The 20528-nt window shown below is 51.2% G+C and overlaps 1 protein-coding gene across 2 annotated transcripts in view; it reads left to right on the forward strand.

The window, feature by feature from the left end:
- Positions 1-5371: 5371 nt before the first annotated feature.
- The window catches only part of LOC144672278 (threonine--tRNA ligase 1, cytoplasmic-like), a 38475-nt gene continuing 23318 nt past the window's right edge, over positions 5372-20528 (forward strand). For both annotated transcript variants that reach the window (XM_078534121.1, XM_078534122.1), the window contains exons 1-9: positions 5372-5523; positions 9841-9921; positions 10168-10358; positions 12490-12613; positions 14184-14305; positions 14814-14931; positions 15025-15089; positions 17634-17712; positions 19814-19960. In XM_078534121.1, coding sequence (XP_078390247.1) covers positions 5434-5523; positions 9841-9921; positions 10168-10358; positions 12490-12613; positions 14184-14305; positions 14814-14931; positions 15025-15089; positions 17634-17712; positions 19814-19960 — 1017 coding nt within the window. In that variant the 5' untranslated portion in view covers positions 5372-5433. The remainder of the gene's footprint in view (positions 5524-9840; positions 9922-10167; positions 10359-12489; positions 12614-14183; positions 14306-14813; positions 14932-15024; positions 15090-17633; positions 17713-19813; positions 19961-20528) is intronic.

A 20528-nucleotide genomic window follows, 5' to 3' on the forward strand; every position in this document is an offset into this window, starting at 1 on the left:
TAGAGGGTGTGAATCTTTGGAATTCTCTGCACTCTTGAGGGCGGCAATTGCACAATCATTGAGTATATTCAAGACTGAGATCAATAGATTTTTGGGCACTCAAGGAATCAAGGATGTGAGGATAGGATGGGAAAGTGGAGTTGAGGTAAAAGATCAGCCATGATCTTATTGAATGAAGGAGCAGCTTGAGGGCTGGTCTGGCATATTCTTTTTTTTAATCCTTTCATGGGATGTGGACGTTACTGGCAAGGTCAGCATTTGTTGCCCATCCCTAATTGCCGTTGAGAAGGTGGTGCTGAGCTGCCTTCTTAAACTGCTGCAGTCCATGTGGTATGGGTACACACACACTGCTGTTTAGGGAGGGAGTTCCAGGATTTTGACCCAGTGACAGTGAGGGAACGGCCGATATATTTCCAAATCAGGATGGTGTGTGGCTTGGAGGGGAACTTGCAGGTGATGGTGTTTCCATGCATCTGCTGCCCTTGTCCTTCTAGGTAATAGAGGTCGTGGGTTTGGAAGGTGCTGTCAAATGAGCCTTGTTGAGTTGTTGCAGTGCATCTTGTAGATGGTACATACTGCTGCTACTGTGCGTTGGTGGTGGAGGGAGTGAATGTTTGTGGATGGGGTGTCGATCAAGCGGGCTGTTTTGTCCTGGATGGTGTCAAGTTTATTGAGTGTTGTGGGAGCTGCACTCACCCGGGCAAGTGGGGAGTATTCCATCACACTCCTGACTTGTGCCTTGTAGATGGTGGACAGGCTTTGGGGTGTCAAGAGGTGAGTTACTCACCACAGAATTCCTAGCTTCTGACCTACTCTTGTAGCCACAGTATTTATATGTCTTCAGTTTCTGGTCAATGTTAATTGCTAGGATGTTGATAGTGGGGACTCTGCTCTTATTTCCTTTCTTTTGGAGAGAAAAGTGCTGAGAAGAGCAGCCAGTTGTTATTTTAAAGTGGATGTCAGCTGGGCCAGCCATATAAATACTGTGGCTACAAGAGCAGGTCAGAGGCTGGGAATTCTACGGAGAGAACCTCACCTCCTGACTCCCCAAAGCCTGTCCACCGTCTACAAGGCACAAGTCAGGAGTGATGGAATACTCTCCACTTGCCTGGATGAGTGCAGCTCCCACAACACTCTAGAAGCTGGACGCCACCCAGGAAAAAGCAGCCCTGCTTGATTGGCACCCCATCCACCACCTTAAACATTCTCTCCTCCACACAGTAGCAGCAGTGTGTGTACCATCTACAAGAAGAACTGCGGCAACTCGCCAAGGCCCCTTCTACAGCACCTTTCAAACCCACAACCACTACCATCTAGAAGGACAAGGGCAGCAGACACATGGGGAACACCACCACCTGCAAGTTCCCCTCCAAGTCACTCACCATCCTGATTTGGAAATATATCGGCCGTTCCTTCACTGTCGCTGGGTCAAAATCCTGGAACTCCCTCCCTAACAGCAGTGTGGGGTGTACCTACACCGCATGGACTGCAGCGGTTCAAGAAGGCAGCTCACCACCACCTTCACAAGGGACAATGTATTTTCTCTTTTATTTGAACACTGACAGATCATGAACCCTGGCAGCTGAGGGGTGATCAATTTTGCTTTGCTGTTTCTGGTCAATTTTCCCCTCCAGTTTTGTTTTTTTTTGAGGGCATGTCCTTGAGGCAGGGAGCTGGGAAAATTCAGAGGAACGGGATGTTGGGAGAATGAATGCGGTGTCGAGAGGATCGAAGCAAATTGTATATGTCCTAGTGCATTCATTAGCCACGACAAAATTCCCCTGAACCGTGTCAAAGCACTGTGCACCTCCTGACCACAAGCAGTACCCCAATGCTTTCCATAATTTTTTAAGGCTAGTTTTGAAAATTGGTTGTGGTGGGAGGCAATGGCGTGGTGGTATTGTCACTGGACCAGTAACCTAGGAGTAATGTTCTGGGGACCCAGGTTCGAATCCCGCCACGGCAGTTGGTGGAATTTGAATTCAATAAAAAACCTGGAATTAAAAGATCTAATGATGACCATGAAACCATTGCCGATTGTCATAAAAACCCATCTGGTTCACTAATGTCCATTAGGGAAGGAAATCTGCTGTCCTTACCCGGTCTGGCCTACATGTGACTCCAGACCCACAGCAACGTGGTTGACTCTTCAATGCCCTCTGAACAAGGGCAATCGAGGATGAGCAATAAACTCCCATTCCTCATATGGAAGCAAAATACTGCGGATGCCGGAGATCGGAAATAAAAACAAAGTGTTGGAAAAACTCAGCAGGTCTGGCGGCATCTGTGGATAGAGAAACAGAGATAACGTTTCGAGTCCAATTTGACTCTTGGAAGACTCCTGATAGCTGCTGAATGGCACAGACTCTGCGGTGACTCTCCCTCTCTAGGGTTATGCAAGGAATGGCGAGGTCCAAAGGGAAGCCAAAAGTCACGAGGCATCCCTGCCCCAGCAAGGAGAAAAGGGGGAGAACAATGAAAGACCAAAGACGCAGGCTGGTTGATCTGGAGTGGCACACAGAGTGGGAGGTGCGTCAAGGCTGAAGTGTTCTCGACAAGTGAACAACACTGGCAGACTCTGGATAATCAGACCATTATAAAGCAGCCCTCGTTGAATGTCTTCTGTGTAGTATTTATTTACAGGACTTAACTTTTCGTGTTTGAATTTATCTTGCTCTGAAAAAAGGTCATTGGCCTGAAACACACTGTTTCTCCGCACGTACTGCCTGACCTGCTGAGCCCTCTCTGTTCTTGAATTCAGATTTCTAGCATCGTCACCAGTGTGTTACTTTGCCCATTAAGAGTGAATAGTGGAATTCATAATCTGGGGAAAATTGACGTGAAGCGGGTGTAGATGTAATCCAGCCTTTTTTTTTTACTTTTTAAATTTGAGGCTAACGTTTTGCTGCCCCTAGTTCTCCACAGTACCACGGTGTTTGGGATGGGATGTGGCACGGGTAATTTTACCCCAAGCTTCCTAAATGCATAACATTCAGCAGTTGTGGTGTAACAGAACCTGAATGAAACTTGCTACCAAATGGAGGGGTTGAGGTTAAGAACATGGATGCATTTAAGAGGAAACTAGAGAAGCGCATCAAAGAAAAAGAAATAAAGACATTGTCTTTTTTTTTTAAGAAACTCCCCCTGCTCTCCTTCCTTTACAGGCCCGGGGCCTCTGTTTAAAATCTCATCTGATTGTGGTCCCTCCAACAATGCAGCACTCTTACATTTCTGATCCTCTACCCTTTCTATGCCTTTAAGGACATGGATAGGGTGGATAGGAAGGCACTTTTTCCATTAGTAGAGAGGCCAATAACCAGGGGGTTTAGATTTAAGGTAAGAGGTAGAAGGCTAAGAGGGGAGGTGAGGAGAAATATTTTTCAACCAGAGGGCAGTGGGAGTCTGGAACTCACTGCCTGAAAAGGTGGTTGAGTCAGAACCTCCCTTAACGTTTAAGAAATATTTAGATATTCGCTTGCATTGTCATAGCCTCCACGGCTATGGGCCAAGCGCCAGAAACTGGGATTAGTGTAGTCAGTTCTCTGTTGACCGGCATAGGCACGATGGGCTGAATGGCCTCCTTCTGTGCTGTAAACATCTATGACACTGCGGTGCTCCCTCAGCAATGACCCTCTGACAATGTGCCGCTCCCTCAGCACTGACCCTCCGACAGTGCGGCCCCCCCTCAGCACTGACCCTCCGACAGTGCAGCACTCCCTCAGTAATGACCCTCCGACAGTGCGGCCCCCCCCTCAGCACTGACCCTCCGACAGTGCGGCGCTCCCTCAGTAATGACCCTCCGACAGTGCGGCACCCCCCTCAGCACTGACCCTCCGACAGTGCGGCGCTCCCTCAGTAATGACCCTCCGACAGTGCGGCCCCCCCCTCAGCACTGACCCTCCGACAGTGCGGCGCTCCCTCAGTACTGACCCTCCGACATTGCGGCGCTCCCTCGGTACTGACCCTCCGACAGTGCGGCCCCCCTCAGCACTGACCATCTGACAGTGCGGTGCTCCCTCAGCACTGACCCTCTGACAGTGCGGCGCTCCCTCAGCACTGACCCTCTGACAGTGCGGCGCTCCCTCAGCACTGACCCTCCGACAGTGCAACCCCCCCCTCAGCACTGACCCTCCGACAGTGCGACCCCCCCCTCAGCACTGACCCTCCGACAGCGCGGCGCCCCCTCAGCACTGACCCTCCGACAGCGCAGCGCTCCCTCAGTACTGACCCTCCGACAGCGCGGCGCTCCCTCAGCACTGACCCTCCGACAGCGCGGCGCTCCCTCAGCACTGACCCTCCGACAGTGCGGCACTCCCTCAGTACTGACCCTCCGACAGTGCGGCGCTCCGTCAGCACTGACCCTCCGACAGTGCGGCATTCCCTCAGTACTGACCCTCCGACAGTGCAGCGCTCCCTCAGTACTGACCCTCCGACAGTGCGGCACTCCCTCAGTACTGACCCTCCGACAGTGCGGCGCTCCGTCAGCACTGACCCTCCGACAGTGCGGCACTCCCTCAGTACTGACCCTCCGACAGTGCGGCGCTCCCTCAGCACTGACCCTCCGACAGTGCGGCGCTCCCTCAGCACTGACCCTCCGACAGTGCGGCACTCCCTCAGTACTGACCCTCCGACAGTGCGGCGCTCCGTCAGCACTGACCCTCCGACAGTGCGGCACTCCCTCGGTACTGACCCTCCGACAGTGCGGCATTCCCTCAGTACTGACCCTCCGACAGTGCGGCGCTCCCTCAGTACTGACCCTCCGACAGTGCGGCACTCCCTCAGTACTGACCCTCCGACAGTGCGGCGCTCCCTCAGTACTGACCCTCCGACAGCGCGGCGCTCCCTCAGCACTGACCCTCCGACAGCGCGGCGCTCCCTCAGCACTGACCCTCTGACAGCGCGGTGCTCCCTCAGTACTGACCCTCCGACAGTGCAGCGCTCCCTCAGTACTGACCCTCCGACAGTGCAGCGCTCCCTCAGCACTGACCCTCTGACAGCACAGCACCCCCTCCTCCCTGGCACCATCACCTTGGACCATGGGGTCCAGCTCTCTGGAGTGGGATGTGGAGCTACAATGATCTGACTCAAGAAATGGGGAGAGGGAGTGCTACCCATTGAGCCATGGTTGACCTTTACAATGTTGATAGGGTGGGAGAGGAGGCTCGTGTGGTCCAGCTTTGAGCAGATGGGCCGAATGGCCTGCTTCTGTGCTGTGAAATTCGATGTGAAATGACAGTGAAGTGTTAACGTTTCGCCAGGAGCTGCAATGCGGAAGTTCTGGCCTTTGATTGATTGATTGATGGGGGGCCAATGGCCAATCGGGAGACGGGCCGCGGAAGTTGCTACATTGCCTGGGCCAATAGGCGGCGAGGGGCGGACCCTGCAGGGACAGGAATGGCTGCGCTCATGGAGGTGACATGAAGACTGGTCAGAATGGCTGGGGCTGCTTGGACTCTGTCTGCCAGGAGGTTGGGGCTGAGCCGTTTCAACAATGTCTCAAAGCCTCACCTGAGAAGCTGCTGGGTCTGTTGAACTGTTGCTGTATTTACTAAATACGAATCCTGTTACTCTACTTGAAGGCCTAAAATAATTTAAATCCTTTGTTGTTGACTTTTGTTTCACAGTCTTAGGAAACACTATTCTGTACTCACATATGTTGGGGGTGGGGGGGAAGGGGGAGGGGTGCATTTTGTACCTCTAGGATACAGCTAAGCAAATCCCAAGCTCCAGCCCTGTTTAACTGTTCTTAACAGCCCTTAGTGTGGAAAAGGAGGTCAGCCGGCCCTTTGTGCCTCTGTCAGGTCCTCACTGGAATAATCCCAAACCCAGCTCACTGCCTCGTTGTTCCCCTCCCCCCCCCCCCCGCCTCACTATTTTGTCTTCATCTGCTTCATAAACTCATAAGAAATAGGAGAAGGCCATTCAGCCCATCGAACCTGCTCCGCCATTTGATAAGTTCATGGCCGGGCTGGCTGTGGTCTTAACTCCACTTTCCTGCCCGCCTCCCCATAACCCTGGTCTCGCTTGTCGATCAAAATTCTGTCTTAACTCGGCCTTGAATATATTTAATGACCCAGCCTCCACTGCTCTCCGTGGAAGAGAATTTCCAAGTCTGAACAACCCTTTGAGAGAAGAAACTCCTCCTTATCTGTCTTAATTTTGAAACTCTGCCCCTAGTTCTCGATTCCCCCATGAGGGGGGAAACATCCTCTCAGCATCTACTCTGTCAAGTCGCCTCAGGATCTTTATATGTTTCAATAAGATCCCTTCTCATTCTTCTAAACTCCATTGAGTAAGGGGCCCAACCTGCTGCTGTCATAAGACAACTCTTTCATCCCAGGGATCAGCCTAGTGAACCTTCTCTGAACTGCTTCCAATTCAAGTATATGTCCCCTTTAGTAAAACTGTACGCAGTACTCCAGGTACAGTCTCACTGACCCACGTACAGCTGAATGTTTATACTCTATTCCCCTTGCAATAAAGGTCCACATTCCATTTGTCTTTCTAATTATTTGCTGTACCTGCATGCTAACTTTCTGCAATTCATGTGCAAGGACGCCAAGATCCCCCTGTCCTGCTGCATTCTGCAGTCTCTCTCCAGTTAAATTATATTCTCTATTTCTATTCTTCCTGCCAATGTTGACAACCTCACATTTCCTCACGTTGTACTACACCTGCCAAATTTTTGCCCGCTCACTTAACCTATCTATATCCCTTTGCAACCCCCCAACAACTTGCTTTCCTACTTATCTTTGTATCATCAGCAAATTTGGCTACAATACAGCCTGTCCCTTCACCCAAGTCGTTAATATAGACCGTAAATTCTTCAGGCCCCAGGACCGATCCCTTTGGCACTCCACTGGTTGCAGTTTACCAACCTAAAAATGACCCATTTGTCCTGACTCTGTTTCCTGTCAGTTAGCCAATCCACGATCCATGCTGATATATCATCTCCAGCACCTTAAGCTCTTATCTTGTGCAGTAACCTTTCTCGTGGCATCATATTGACTTTTGGAAAAAAAAATACACCACATCTACTGGTTCCTCTTTATCCACCCTGCTTCTTACACCCTCAACGAACTCCAAATTTGTCAAACACAGTTTCCCTTTTGCAAAACCCTGTTGGCTCTGCATGGTTGTATGATGATTTTCTAAGTATCCTGTTGCTACCTCCTTAATAATGGGTTCTAGCACTTGGCCAATGACTGATGTTAGACTAACTGGCTTATAGTTTCCTGCTTTCTGTCCCCCACCTTTCTGGAATAGAGGTGTTACATTTGCAGCTTCCCGATCCAGAATCTAAGGAATTTTGGAAGATTACAGCAAATGCATCCACTATCTCTGCAGCCGCGTCCTTTAAGACCCTAGGATGCTGGCCTTCAGGTCAGCCTTTAGTCCCATTAGTTTTCCTAGCGCTTTTTCTCTTGATTGTTTTTAAGATCCTCCCTCCCTTGTGCCTCTTGATTTTCTGCTTTTCTTGGGATGCTTTTCGTGTCTGCTGTGAAGGTAGGTTAAAAAATGCTTATTCTAAACCTCTGCCATTTCCTTGTTTCCCATTACTAATTCCCTAGTCTCATCCCCCTAAGGGACCAATGCTTAGTTTAGCTACTCTCCTTTTTTATATACTTGTAGAAGCTTTTCCTGTCTGTTTTTATATTTCTTGCTAGTTTCTCTCATCTCCAATTTCTCCTTCAGCTATTTTTTTTATAGTCATCCTTTGCTGTTCTAAAATTTTCCCAATCTTCTGGCCTATCACTAATCTTTACAGCACTGTACATCTTTATGTTTTTTATATACGTTCGTTCATGGGTGTCACTGGCTGGGCCAGCATTTAATGCCCATTCCTAATCGCCCCTTGAGAAGGTGCTGGTGAGTTGCCTTCTTGAACTGCTGCAGTCCATGTGGTGTAGGTACATCCACTGTGCTGTTAGGGAGGGAGTTCCAGGATTTTGACCCAGCGACAGTGAAGGAACGGCCGATATATTTCCAAGTCAGGGTGGCGTGTAGCTTGGAGGGGAACTTGCAGGTGGTGGTGTTCCCATGTGTCTGCTGCCCTTGGCCTTTTAGGTGGTAGCGGCCGAGGGAGTCTACAATAAAACTCCTAAATTAGGAAGGTCGGGGGAGTGGGTGGATTGGTCGGTGGGGGGTGGGGGGTGGGGGGGGTGGAATCAACCACCCTTGATCGCTACCCCTTCTACATTAATAGAACATCCCCAGGAGCTCACGAAAACATAACTGAGTTTACCTTAGTGCCTGTAATGATACAAAACCTCAGCGTTTTATGAGTCTCGAGAGTCAAGGTCAAAGGAAAAGTGTTGGAACTTTTGGAATCATTGCATCATGGAATGATACAGCACGAAAGGAGGCCATTCAGCCCATTGTGCTAGTGCCACCATCGTGCCTCCATGATGGAGCTATCCAATTAATCCCACTCCCTGTCTCTTTCTCTAAAGCCCTACAGTTTTCCCCTTTAGATATCTATCCAGTTCCCTTTTTGAAAGTTACGATTAAATCTGTTCTGTTTTCCAAAAAGATACTTCATTCATAAAAATATCTAAAAGAGCATTCCAAAACATTTCAAAGCGGTCATGAATATTCAGTAACATTCAAACTTTTCTCCACAGGGCATGTTGCACTCCCAGGTGCCTCAATACAATTGCATTTACCGTATACATTCAATGGCAAGCATACAGCCGAAGGGGTTCTACACAGTTACCAGCCCCTTGGTTCACTATGGCTGAAAGGCTTCAGATGGCTTTTTTCCCATTGTGTCCGTGCGGCAGCTGCCCCCAAGCTTTTAATGCGCGTCCCTCAGTATGCGGTGCTGGACCTTGGAATGCGCCAGTCTACAATACTTAGTCGTGGACATCCCTTTAAACTGGAAGACCAACAGATTTCGGGCAGATCTTTCACCGAGTTGATGATCCTCCAGCTGCTGTTGATGTTGGTCTCAGTGTGCGTCCCTGGGAACAGCCCGTAGAGCACAGAGTCCTGCATCATGTAGCCGCACAGGGTGATGAAAACCACTGCATCTCTCTCCGGACCTTCTTTGCAAAGGCACGTTCCAGAAGGCGTAGGACGGTCCCTTCCCCACCGCAGCCACTTTTGAAGGCAGCGTGTGGTATTTGTTCATGGGATACGAGTGTCTGGCAAGCTCAGCATTTGTTGCTCGTCCCTAATCGCCCGTCAGAGCACTTGAGTCAACCACATTGCAGTGGGCCTGGAGTCACATGTAGGCCAGACCGGGTAAGGATGGGAGATTTCCCTCCCCTAAAGGACGTTAGTGAGCCAGATGGGTTTTTATGACAAATCGATGATAATTTCACACGCAAAAACAGAAAATGCTGGGGAAAAACTCAGCAGGTCTGGCAGCATCTGTGGAGAGAGAAACAGAGTTAATGTTTCGAGTCCGTGTGACCCTCCTTCAGATGGTCGTCTTCGGTCATACAGACTAGAAACGTTAACTCTGCGGCCAGACCTGCTGAGTTTTTCCCAGTATTTTCTGTTTTTTGTGTGTGAAATTATCATCGCTTTGTCATAAAAACCCATCTGGTTCAGATTTCCAGCATCCCCAGTACTTTGCTTTGATTATAATGACGATTTCATGGTCACCACCACTGAGACTATAACTTTATGTTCCGGGTTCTTTAATCAATTGGATATAAACTCCACCAGCTGCCGTAGTGGGATTCGAACCTGTGGCCCCAGAGCATTCACCTGGGTCTCTGTGTTGTTAGTCCAGGGACATTACCACTACATCACTGTGTCCCTTCCGCCCCCCCACTTAAGGCCACACTTCCCAGATCGCACATAATGACCCCCTTCTCTTTTCGTTGACAGCGGACAGCAGAAATTGCACCTTGGAATGAACACGTGGGCAAACGTGACAAAAACCGCTGTGAGGACGGTGGTGGCACAGAGGTAAGTGACGCTGGGTTAGGGTGACGTGAAATAACAATTGAAGCCTTCGTTTCCCTTTCGTAGAGCAATGCAGAACGGGATGAGGTCCTTTAGCCAGGCACACTCCTGCCTCTTTGGTTAAGCTATTCCACTAATCTCACTTTTGCCGATTTGAGGCAGGTCGTGTTTCCCCCCCCATCTCCCGTCTCTCCGGCTGTCCTTGCTCTTGGAGATTTAAGTTCTTCCTGTGCTCCCCCCCACCCCCAGGGGAAGCCTTGGCCCCGGTACGTCACCGAGCGACTGCTGCGGTTTGAGAAGCTGAAGGCGGCTCAGGATGAAGCCCTGCGCGAGAGAGTTTCGAGGGAGAGCCGGCCGATCGAGGTCAGGCTGTCGGACGGGAAGAGCGTGGAGGGCGAGTCGTGGAAAAGCAGCCCGTATCAGATCTCCAGAGCGATCAGGTCAGGATATTACAAAGCATTTGCAGCACCGAAACAGGCCATTCGGCCCCTCTGCTTCACGCTGGTATTCATGCTCCACACCGCCCTCCTCCCACCTCTTCACCTCACCCCTCAACATATCCTTCTATTCCTTTCCCCCTCATGTGTTAATCCAGCTTCCCCCCCCACCCCCTTCAATGCATCTCTGCTATTCACCTCATCCACTGCCCGTGGGAGCGAGTTCCACATTCTACCCACTCTCTGAGTAAAAGAAGTTTCTCCTGAATTCCCCCATCGGATTTATCAGTGATTACCATTTATATTGATGGCCCCCTAGTCCTGGTTTCCCCCACAAGTGGAAACGCCTTTCTCTACCTCTACCCTATCGAAACCCGTTCAGGATTTAAAAAGAAACCCTCTCTCAGTCTTCTCTTTTCTAGAGAAAAGAGCCTCAGGCTGTTGTTGGGCACGTTGGCCTTCGTCACGAGGGGATTTGAGTACAAGAGTAAAGATGTCTTGCTGCAGCTGTATAGAGCCCTGGTGAGACTGCACCTGGAGGTATGGTGCACGGTTTTGGTTTGCTTTCCTAAGGAAGGATGTACTTGGGATGCCACAGGGGAGTGCAACAGAGGTTCACCAGACTAACAATGAAGAGTTATATGGACTCGAAACGTTAACTCTGTTTCTCTCTCCGCAGTGTCAGACCTCCTGAGTTTTTCCAGCATTTTCTGCTTTCATTACACCACACTAATCCCTGGGATGGCAGGATTGTCTCATGAGGAGAGACTGAGGAAACTGGGCCCATATTCTCTGGAGTTTCGAAGAATGAGAGGCGATCTCATTGAAACTTACAAAATTCCCCCGGGGCGTGAAGGGGTGGGTGTGGATAGGATGTTTCCCCTGGCTTTATGAGTCTGGAACCAGGGGGCACAGTCTCAAAATAAGGGGCAGGCCATTTAAGACTGAGATGAGGAGGAGTGTCTTCACTCTGAGGGTGGCGAATCTTTGGAATCCTCTGCCCCAGAAGGCTGCGGAGGCTCAGTCTTTGAATATGTTGAAGACTGAGATCGATGATTTCTACATATTAGAAACTTATGGGGATACTGGGGGAAATGACGCAGAGGTAGATGATCAGCCACAATCTGTTTGAATGGCGGAACAGGCTCGATGGGCCGAATGGCCTACTCCTGTTCCTATTTCCAATGTCCCTATAATCAGTTTGAAAGGCGGAACAGGCTCGATGGGCCGAATGGCCTACTCCTGTTCCTATTTCCAATGTCCCTATAATCTGTTTGAAAGGCGGAACAGGCTCGATGGGCCGAATGGCCTACTCCTGTTCCTATTTCCAATGTCCCTGTAATCTGTTTGAATGGCGGAACAGGCTCGATGGGCCGAATGGCCTACTCCTGTTCCTACTTCCAATGTCCCTATAATCTGTTTGAAAGGCGGAACAGGTTCGATGGGCCGAATGGCCTACTCCTGTTCCCATTTCCAATGTCCCTATAATCCGTGTGAATGGCGGAACAGGCTCGATGGGCTGAATGGCCTACTCCTGTTCCCATTTCCAATGTCCCAATAATCTGTTTGAATGGCGGAACAGGCTCGATGGGCCGAATGGCCTACTCCTGTTCCTATTTCCTATGTCCCTATAATCTGTTTGAATGGCGGAACAGGCTCGATGGGCCGAATGGCCTACTCCTGTTCCTATTTCCGAGTTGCTGTGGCAACGTGCACTTTTCACATGCCTGCTGTAGTCCGGAGCTATGGATGGCGATGGTGGAGGCTCCCAGATTTCTTTCCAGCACTGGTGGACTGACCAGGAATCTCTCCCGCTCTTACCGCCCGCCACGGGCGTGTGTTGGAAGGACTTGCAGGCTGACACTCAACCTGTTTGCCCATTTACGGGCGCCCCTTCCTTGGCCATCGAGTCCTGGGGCGGGACTCGAACCCGGAACCTTCTGGCTCGGAGGCAGGGACGCTCCCCACTGCGCCGCAGGACCTCAGAGAGAAGGGGGAGGGATCGGGGTGAATCAGACGGGTACCAGCACAGGCACGATGGCCCAAAAGCCTGCGGTGAAATCGTTCGATGACCAGGAGGGAAAGCTTCTCATTCCTCTTTTCGCTCTTTTTCTTTATTGTATCGGGCTGTCAGTCGGGGACTGTCGGACAGCGCGGTGGTGGCCCGCGTCAACGGAGAGCTGTGGGATCTTCACCGACCCCTGGAGGGTGATTCGACTGTAGAGCTTCTGAAATTCGACAACGAGGCGGCGAGGGCGGTGAGTGAGGGGTAAACTCGAATCTCAAAAGGGCACCTCCGTGGGTTGGTGGGGGTAAGAGCTTGTAGAAGCCTAGAAAACTCTGTATAAGATCACGAGGAGGTTGTTTAACCACCACCCCCCCGCCCCTCGAGCTTGCCTTATAGGAGCAAGAGGAGACCGTTCAGCCCCTCAAGACTGTTATGCCCCACTAAGCCCCCTCTTCCCACAACCTCCCCATTCAGTGAGATCGTGGCTGATCCGCATCTTCACTCTCTCTATGTCTGTCTGTCTGGGTTCCGTGGCCCTTTCAACACACGAGGCAAATCAGATCAAGATTAAATGATTCTTATTTTCGCCCATTCATCCCTCCCTCAATGGAACATTTGCAGACAGCACATAACAGTTACAGCGTGGCTTCCTGTTCCAGTATGTTTGAATGTCCTATGAAGTGGATTAATTAAAGGAAGGGATTTGTAAGGCATGCACACACAGGGATTGAATTTACTGCAGTCACTAAGCACTGCGGCCTGGAATTGGTTAGAGTACGTTTTACTGAAACAAATCACTCAAACCCTATACTTGAGCCTTCGCCCCCCCCAGCCAGCCTCTCTTCATCTCACCCCATCAACATATCCTTCTATTCCTTTCTCCCTCTCATGTTTATCCAGCTTCCCCCCCGCCCGCCCCAACCCCCACCTTCAATCCATCTCTGCGATTTGCCTCGACCACTCCCTGTGGGAGCGAGTCCCACATTCTCCCCGCTCCCCGTGGGAGCGAGTCCCACATTCTCCCCACTCCCCGTGGGAGCGAGTCCCACATTCTCTCCGCTCCCCGTGGGAGTGAGTCCCACATTCTCTCCGCTCCCCGTGGGAGCGAGTCCCACATTCTCCCCCACTCCCTGCGGGAGCGAGTCCCGCGTTCTCCCCACTCCCTGTGGGAGCGAGTCCCACATTCTCCCCGCTCCCCCCGTGGGAGTGAGTCCCACATTCTCCCCACTCCCCGTGGGAGCGAGTCCCACATTCTCCCCACTCCCCGTGGGAGCGAGTCCCACATTCTCCCCGCTCCCCGTGGGAGCGAGTCCCACATTCTCCCCACTCCCCGTGGGAGCGAGTCCCACATTCTCCCCACTCCCCGCGGGAGCGAGTCCCACGTTCTCCCCGCTCTCCCCGTGGGAGCGAGTCCCACGTTCTCCCCGCTCTCCCCGTGGGAGCGAGTCCCACATTCTCTCCGCTCCCCGCGGGAGCGAGTCCCACGTTCTCCCCGCTCTCTGGGTAAAGAGGTTTCTCCTGAATTCACCATGGGATTTATTAGTGTCTGTCTTCTATTGACAGCCCCCAACAAGTGGAAACGCTTTCCCTAAGTCTACGCTGTTGAGTCGATTCATCAATTTAAAGACCTCTAATCAGGTCACCCCCTCAGCCTGCTCTCTTCTAGAGAAAATATCCCCAGTCTCTTCAGCCTTTCCTGATAATTATATCCTCTCAGTTCTGTTCCTGTCCTTGTCGATCTTTGAACGGCTCCTTGCTCTGGCGCTGACCTTTCAACTTTGGTTCCCCTCTTGTTTCACCCCCCCCCCCACCCCGGACAGGTATATTGGCATTCCAGTGCCCACCTGCTTGGCGCTGCCATGGAGCGTCTCTACTTGGGCTTGCTGTGCCGTGGGCCAAACACAGAGCACGGATTCTTCTACGACATGTACATGGAAGGCAGGTGAGCACGCGCTCTGTAAACCGACTGCTTTGACTGAACTTTTGGTCACCTGTCCTCAATATCTCTTTATGTGGTTCAGTGTTTGGGGGGAAAAAAACCTTTTCTGTGAATCTCATTTGACGACGTTAATGGTGCTACATAAACGCAGGTAGCTGTTGATGCTGAAGCCTTGTCTGCTTGGAACGTTGGCAATATTTAATGAAGGGAGGGTAGTCCGCCTGAGTCCTCGTCTCAACCCAGCCCAAAAACAGATGTACTGGTCATGCGCGAAATTTGCCGTTTATGGGAGCTTGCTGTGCACAAATCAGCTCCGTCGCTTCCTATGTTGCAACAGTGACTCTGCTTCAAGAAAGTAACTCATTGGCTGTGAGAACCTTTGGGGCGCCTAAGGGGGTGTGATTTTACCATGGATATAAATGCCTGTACTTGTTGTTTAGAGCGCACACTGCGTCACCGCCAGGTCAGCTCAGTCAGCTTCACCTGTTCTCCCCTTCCACCCTCCACACAGACCTGTCCCCAGTCGCGATTTCCCAGAGCTGGAAAGCATCTGCAAGTCGATGATGGGAGAGAGGCACCCTTTCGAGAGGGTGGAGGTGCGTAGAGAGGAGCTCTTCGAACTTTTCAAGGTATGGTCCGGGGACGGAAGAGAGGATTTGTGAGTTTCTGCACAGTGGAAGGGGCGATCTCATTGAAAAAAAAACAATGTTTTTCCTTCTTAGTACAACAAGTTTAAGTTACGATTTATCGAGGACAAGGTGACAACACCGACTGCCACAATTTACAGGTAACCCAAACGTAATCGGCGCTGATTTCCAACCACTGCTTGTGAAGGTATTTTGACACGCTTCCCTTTTTGTCTCCACGCCTCCGTCTCTCTTCTGAAGGTTACAGGCTCCTTGGTGGGCTACAGGCCCCCAGAGGCGTTGATGCCCTCGGGTAACTCGCCCAGGCAGCCAGGCTTCACGCGCAAGCCTAGGCGTTGGGCACCGGGCTGTTCAACCGCGGGCAGCAATGCTTTCGAGCCTGACCCTTGTCTTCACCTGACTGCTACTTTTGAGCGGACATCACTGCCTTGTGGTCAGGCGCTCTGAGCGATCTTTCCCTTTGTCAACCCAGGGATTATACAACCATTTCCATGCCCCACAGCTACTGGACTGAGGTAGGCTGACACAGCACAGGCTAGGGACTGAACCTAAAAGGCTGTGGTCTGCCTGACTCTTAAGGCTGTGATGGTTATTTGGGAAACCCCTCGTATAACGCCTTTAAAGTAGTAAAACGCCCCGAGGCACTTCACAGAAGTGGCGTTAAATAAAGCATTGATGCTGAGGCCCACGAGGCGATATTAGGGACAGGTGACCAAAAGCTCGGTCAAAAGAGGTCGGTTTTAAGGAGCGTCTTAAAGGAGAGAGAGAGAAAGAGCGGGGCGGAGAGGTTTAGGGAGGGAATTCCGGAGCTAAGGGCCCCCCCAGGCAGCTGAAGGCACGGCCGCCAATGGTAGAGCGATGGGAATCGGGTCGGGGGGGGTGGGGAGAGGGATGGGCAAGAAGCCGGAATTGGAAGGATGAAGCAATTTCAGAGGGTTCCAGGGGTGGAGGAAGTTGCAGAGATAGGGAGGGGATGAGGACCATTGAAGGAATTGAAAAAGAATGATAAGATTTTTTAAATTTGAGGCATTGTTGCTTCCAGAGCCAATCTTATTCCTTATGAGCACAGAATAGGTGAACAGGACTTGGGATGAGTTAGGATACAAGGCGGCATATTTTTTGGACATTTTTATGTTGCCCCTCATGGGGGAATCTATAACTAGGGGGTACAGTTGCAAAATTCGGGGTCTCCCGTTTAAGATGGAGATGAGGAATTTCTTCCTTCAGAGGGTTATGAGTCTGTGAAATGCTCTTCCCCAGAGAGCCGTGGAGGCTCGGTCATTGAATATATTCAAGGCTGAGTTAAGACAGGTTTTTGATCGACCAGCGAGACGAGGGTTATGGGGAGGGCAGACAGTTGAGACCACAGCCAGATCAGCCATGATCCTATCGAGGGGCCGAATGGCCCACTCCACCTATTTCTTGTGCCCTTCCTGGTGGAGGATGGAAGATGGGAAGCCGGCTGGCAGAGCATTGGAATAATTGTGACTGGAAGTAGCAAAAGCAAGGTCACAGTTTCGGCAGCAAAGAGGTGTTGAGGGATGATGTGCAGAGATGGAAGCATTGGGCAGTAATGGTGCGGGGTCAGATCGGATGAATCATATCAATAAGAGATGGGACTGAGTATCTTCCTGGCCTAGTCCCTGACGAACTCAACACCTCGTTCTTCAAGAATACCAAACTGCTAATTGCGCTGTTCAACAGATAGAAATTTAGCAGATTAGTTCTTGACTGAGCTTATCTTCCTCGTGTTGTGTCAACTAAGCCCAGTCAAGACGGGTGATGGCCTGAATGGCTCCTTTATACTACTTCGTTTGTGGGTGACTTTACTGAAAAATTCACTCCTGGGTTATGGGCATCCTGAATTGCCCGCGCCCTAGTTGCCCCTTGAGGAAGATGGCGGTGAGCTGGGTGGTGAAGATGTGCCAATGGCTCTGTTGGGTGTGGAGTTACAGAACTTTGATACAACGACGGTGAGCAAAAGGTGATAATATCCCCGATTCGGGCTGGTGTGTGTGTGTGTGTGTGTGTGTGTGTGTGGGTGGCCCGGAAGGGGGAACTGGGAGTGGCAATGTCCCCGGGCGCCTGCTGCCCTTGTCCCTCTAGGTGGCGGAGATTACGGAGCTTGGCTGATATTGTTGAAGAAGCCGTGCTGAGTTGGTGTGGGGCTTCCTGTGGATTGCACTGGCTGCAGCCACAGCGGGGAGTGAGTTGTTAGTAAAATATTAATTGGGTGTTTAGCTGTATTCAGGTGGGTGGGTGCTAACTGGACACTCACCTATGCTCAGACATCCATGGGTGAACAGGCTGAAACTGTGCTGGTTGGATTGGCGATGCACAATGTGTGTCTCTGTAAATAAAAGCTTAAGTGTGCAAAGACTTGGCTCCAGAGTTTTAACCTTCACTGCCTGGCTATAGAATTCTAACATGGGTGGTGAATGGGGTGTGGATCAAGTCGGCTGCTTTGTCCTGGATGGTGTCGGGCTTCTTGTTGTGGGAGCTACACTCATCCAGGCAAGTGGGGAGTGTTCCATCACACTCCCGACTTGTGCCTTGGAGATGGTGGACTTCCTGTCCTAAAGACACAGTGCGGTGTTAAATAGGTAGCACCTTCTTCTCTCAGTCCTGTGAGTGAGGATCCATTCCTGTTCCCATCAATAACCTCGACCTTGATTCTTCCTCAGGTGTGGTTCGTTGGTTGATTTGTGTCGAGGACCTCATATCAGGCACACAGGCCAGATCAAGGCTTTCCGCATCGAGAAGGTGGGTCTTGGGCCATTCTCTGTCAGATATACAATCCCTCTCTCTACCCAACTCCTTTCCTTCCACTCCACCCCCCCACCCCCCCCCCCCACCCTTAATTGGGCAGTCAATGTAGAGGGAGCTTTACTCTGTCTCTAACCCCGTGCTGTACCTGTCCTGGGAGTGTTTGATGGGGACAGTGTAGAGGGAGCTTTACTCTGTCTCTAACCCCGTGCTGTACCTGTCCTGGGAGTGTTTGATGGGGACAGTGTAGAGGGAGCTTTACTCTGTATCTAACCCCGTGCTGTACCTGTCCTGGGAGTGTTTGATGGGGACAGTGTAGAGGGAGCTTTACTCTGTATCTAACCCCGTGCTGTACCTGTCCTGGGAGTGTTTGATGGGGACAGTGTAGAGGGAGCTTTACTCTGTATCTAACCCCGTGCTGTACCTGTCCTGGGCGTGTTTGATGGGGACAGTGTAGAGGGAGCTTTACTCTGTATCTAACCCCGTGCTGTACCTGCCCTGGGAGTGTTTGATGGGGACGGTGTAGAGGGAACTTTACTCTGTATCTAACCCCGTGCTGTACCTGTCCTGGGAGTGTTTGATGGGGACAGTGTAGAGGGAGCTTTACTCTGTATCTAACCCCGTGCTGTACCTGCCCTGGGAGTGTTTGATGGGGACAGTGTAGAGGGAGCTTTACTCTGTATCTAACCCCGTGCTGTACCTGTCCTGGGAGTGTTTGATGGGGACAGTGTAGACGGAGCTTTACTCTGTCTCTAACCCCGTGCTGTACTTGTCCTGGGAGTGTTTGATGGGACACCGAGTACTGATCTTAAAGGGCTAAACTTTGAGAACAGGCTGTATAAACCGGCCTTAGTGTTCCCTCGAGTATGAGGAGATCGAGGGGTGAACTGACAGGTCTTTAAAATGTTAGAAAGGGTCATTGGAGAGTAACAATTTCCACAATTAGGAGAGCCCTGAGCAAGGGAGCAGGACCTCAAACTGAGAGCCAGGCCGTACAGGGGTGATATCGGGAAGCACCTCTTCACACACAGGGGGAGTGGGAATCTGGAACTCTCTCCCCCAGGAAGCTGATGAGGCTGGTGACTGGGGGGATGGGGGGGTGGGCGGTGTTGGTGGGGGTTAATTGTAAACCTCAAAGCTGAGATTTCTGTTTGATAAAGGTACATGCTGTAATGGAACAGCGGTACAGGCCCAAGGTGCTGAAGGACTTCCTCTTGTTCCATGTGTATTTCCCCACTATTTGCGATCTTCACCTTGAGGACTGCAGAGCCTTCCCATAGAAGCTGACGATTTCTGTCTGATAGAGAACGCAAACCAAGCTCTCGCGGGGGGGGTGGGGAATAGAATTGAAAAGCAGGGAGGTTTTCTTCACCTGGGTGAGGCAGCACTTGGGTGTGACTGTGACCAGCTGCAAAATCTGTATCACAGAAAAGATATAGAGACACTGGGGGAAGTGCAAAAAAATGATTGACACGATGATGCCAGTTTGATCTGAGGCATGACCAGATCGAGGTCTTGATGACCATGAAAGGGTTTGACAGGGTAGGTGTCCAGATGTTTTCACTTGTGGGGGTTGGGGAGACCAGAGCAAGGAGACCATAAATATGAGACAGTCACTAATAATTCCAGTCGGGAATTCAGGAGAAAATTCTTTACCCGGAGAGTGGGGAGAATGTGGGACTCGCTCCCACGGGGAGTGGGGAGAGTGTGGGACTCGCTCCCACGGGGAGCGGGGAGAGTGTGGGACTCGCTCCCACGGGGAGCGGGGAGAGTGTGGGACTCGCTCCCACGGGGAGCGGGGAGAGTGTGGGACTCGCTCCCACGGGGAGCGGGGGGAATGTGGGACTCGCTACCACGGGGAGTGGCGGAGGTGAGTCGCAGAGATGGGTTGAAGTGGGGGAAGCTGGATAAACACATGCGGGAGAGAGGAATAGAAGGATATGGTGATGGGATGTGATGAAGAGGGGGTGGGAGGAGTCCCATGTGGGGCAACAGCACCAGCACGGGGCAGAGGGGCTGAATGGCCTGTTTCTGCGCTGTCAGTTCTATGTACGAAGCCGATGATTTTTCATTCCTTGTTTTATGCTCAACACATCAGGGTGCAGCTGTGCACTGGGCTGGGAACCCAGACATGGAGCCGCTGCATAGAATCCATGGAATATCCTTCCCGGATGACAGGGCGCTGGCCGAATGGGATCGATTGCAGGAAGAGGCGAAGAACCGAGACCATCGGAAAATTGGAAAGGTGAGAAACCTCCTGTTGGCAGAGAGGGTAACATGAGGGGCTGTGGGGTCGGTGAGGGCTACACAAGCATATGGAGCCTTCAAGCCTGATCCACCACTGAATAAGACCATGGCTGATCTGACTGTAACCTCCTGCCTACCCCCCAATAACCCTTCACCCCCGTGTTAATCAAGAATCTATCTCACTCTGCCCTAAAATTATTCAAAGACTCTGCTTCCACCGCCCTTTGAGGAAGAGAGTTCCAAAGACTCTCAATCCTCTGAGAGAAAAATTTCATCTCATCTCTGTCTTAAATGGGCAACCTCTCATTCTTAAACAGTGACCCCTAGTTCTAGATTCCTCCACAAGAGGAAACATCCTCTCCCTGTCCACTCTGCCAAGGCGCCTTGGGATCTTATACGTTTCAATCAAGTTGCCTCTTACTCTTCTAAACTCCAGCGGATACAAGCCTAAACTATCCAGCCTTTCCTCACAAGACAACCTGCCCATTTCTGGTATTAGTTAAGTTAGTACAAGGCCATGTGAGTGTCACTGGGGCCAGTGAGTATTATACAGGGTCGTGTGTGAG

This window comes from Cetorhinus maximus, chromosome 36, assembly GCF_964194155.1.
Source record: "Cetorhinus maximus chromosome 36, sCetMax3.hap1.1, whole genome shotgun sequence".
In the NCBI taxonomy this organism is placed as follows: domain Eukaryota; kingdom Metazoa; phylum Chordata; class Chondrichthyes; order Lamniformes; family Cetorhinidae; genus Cetorhinus; species Cetorhinus maximus.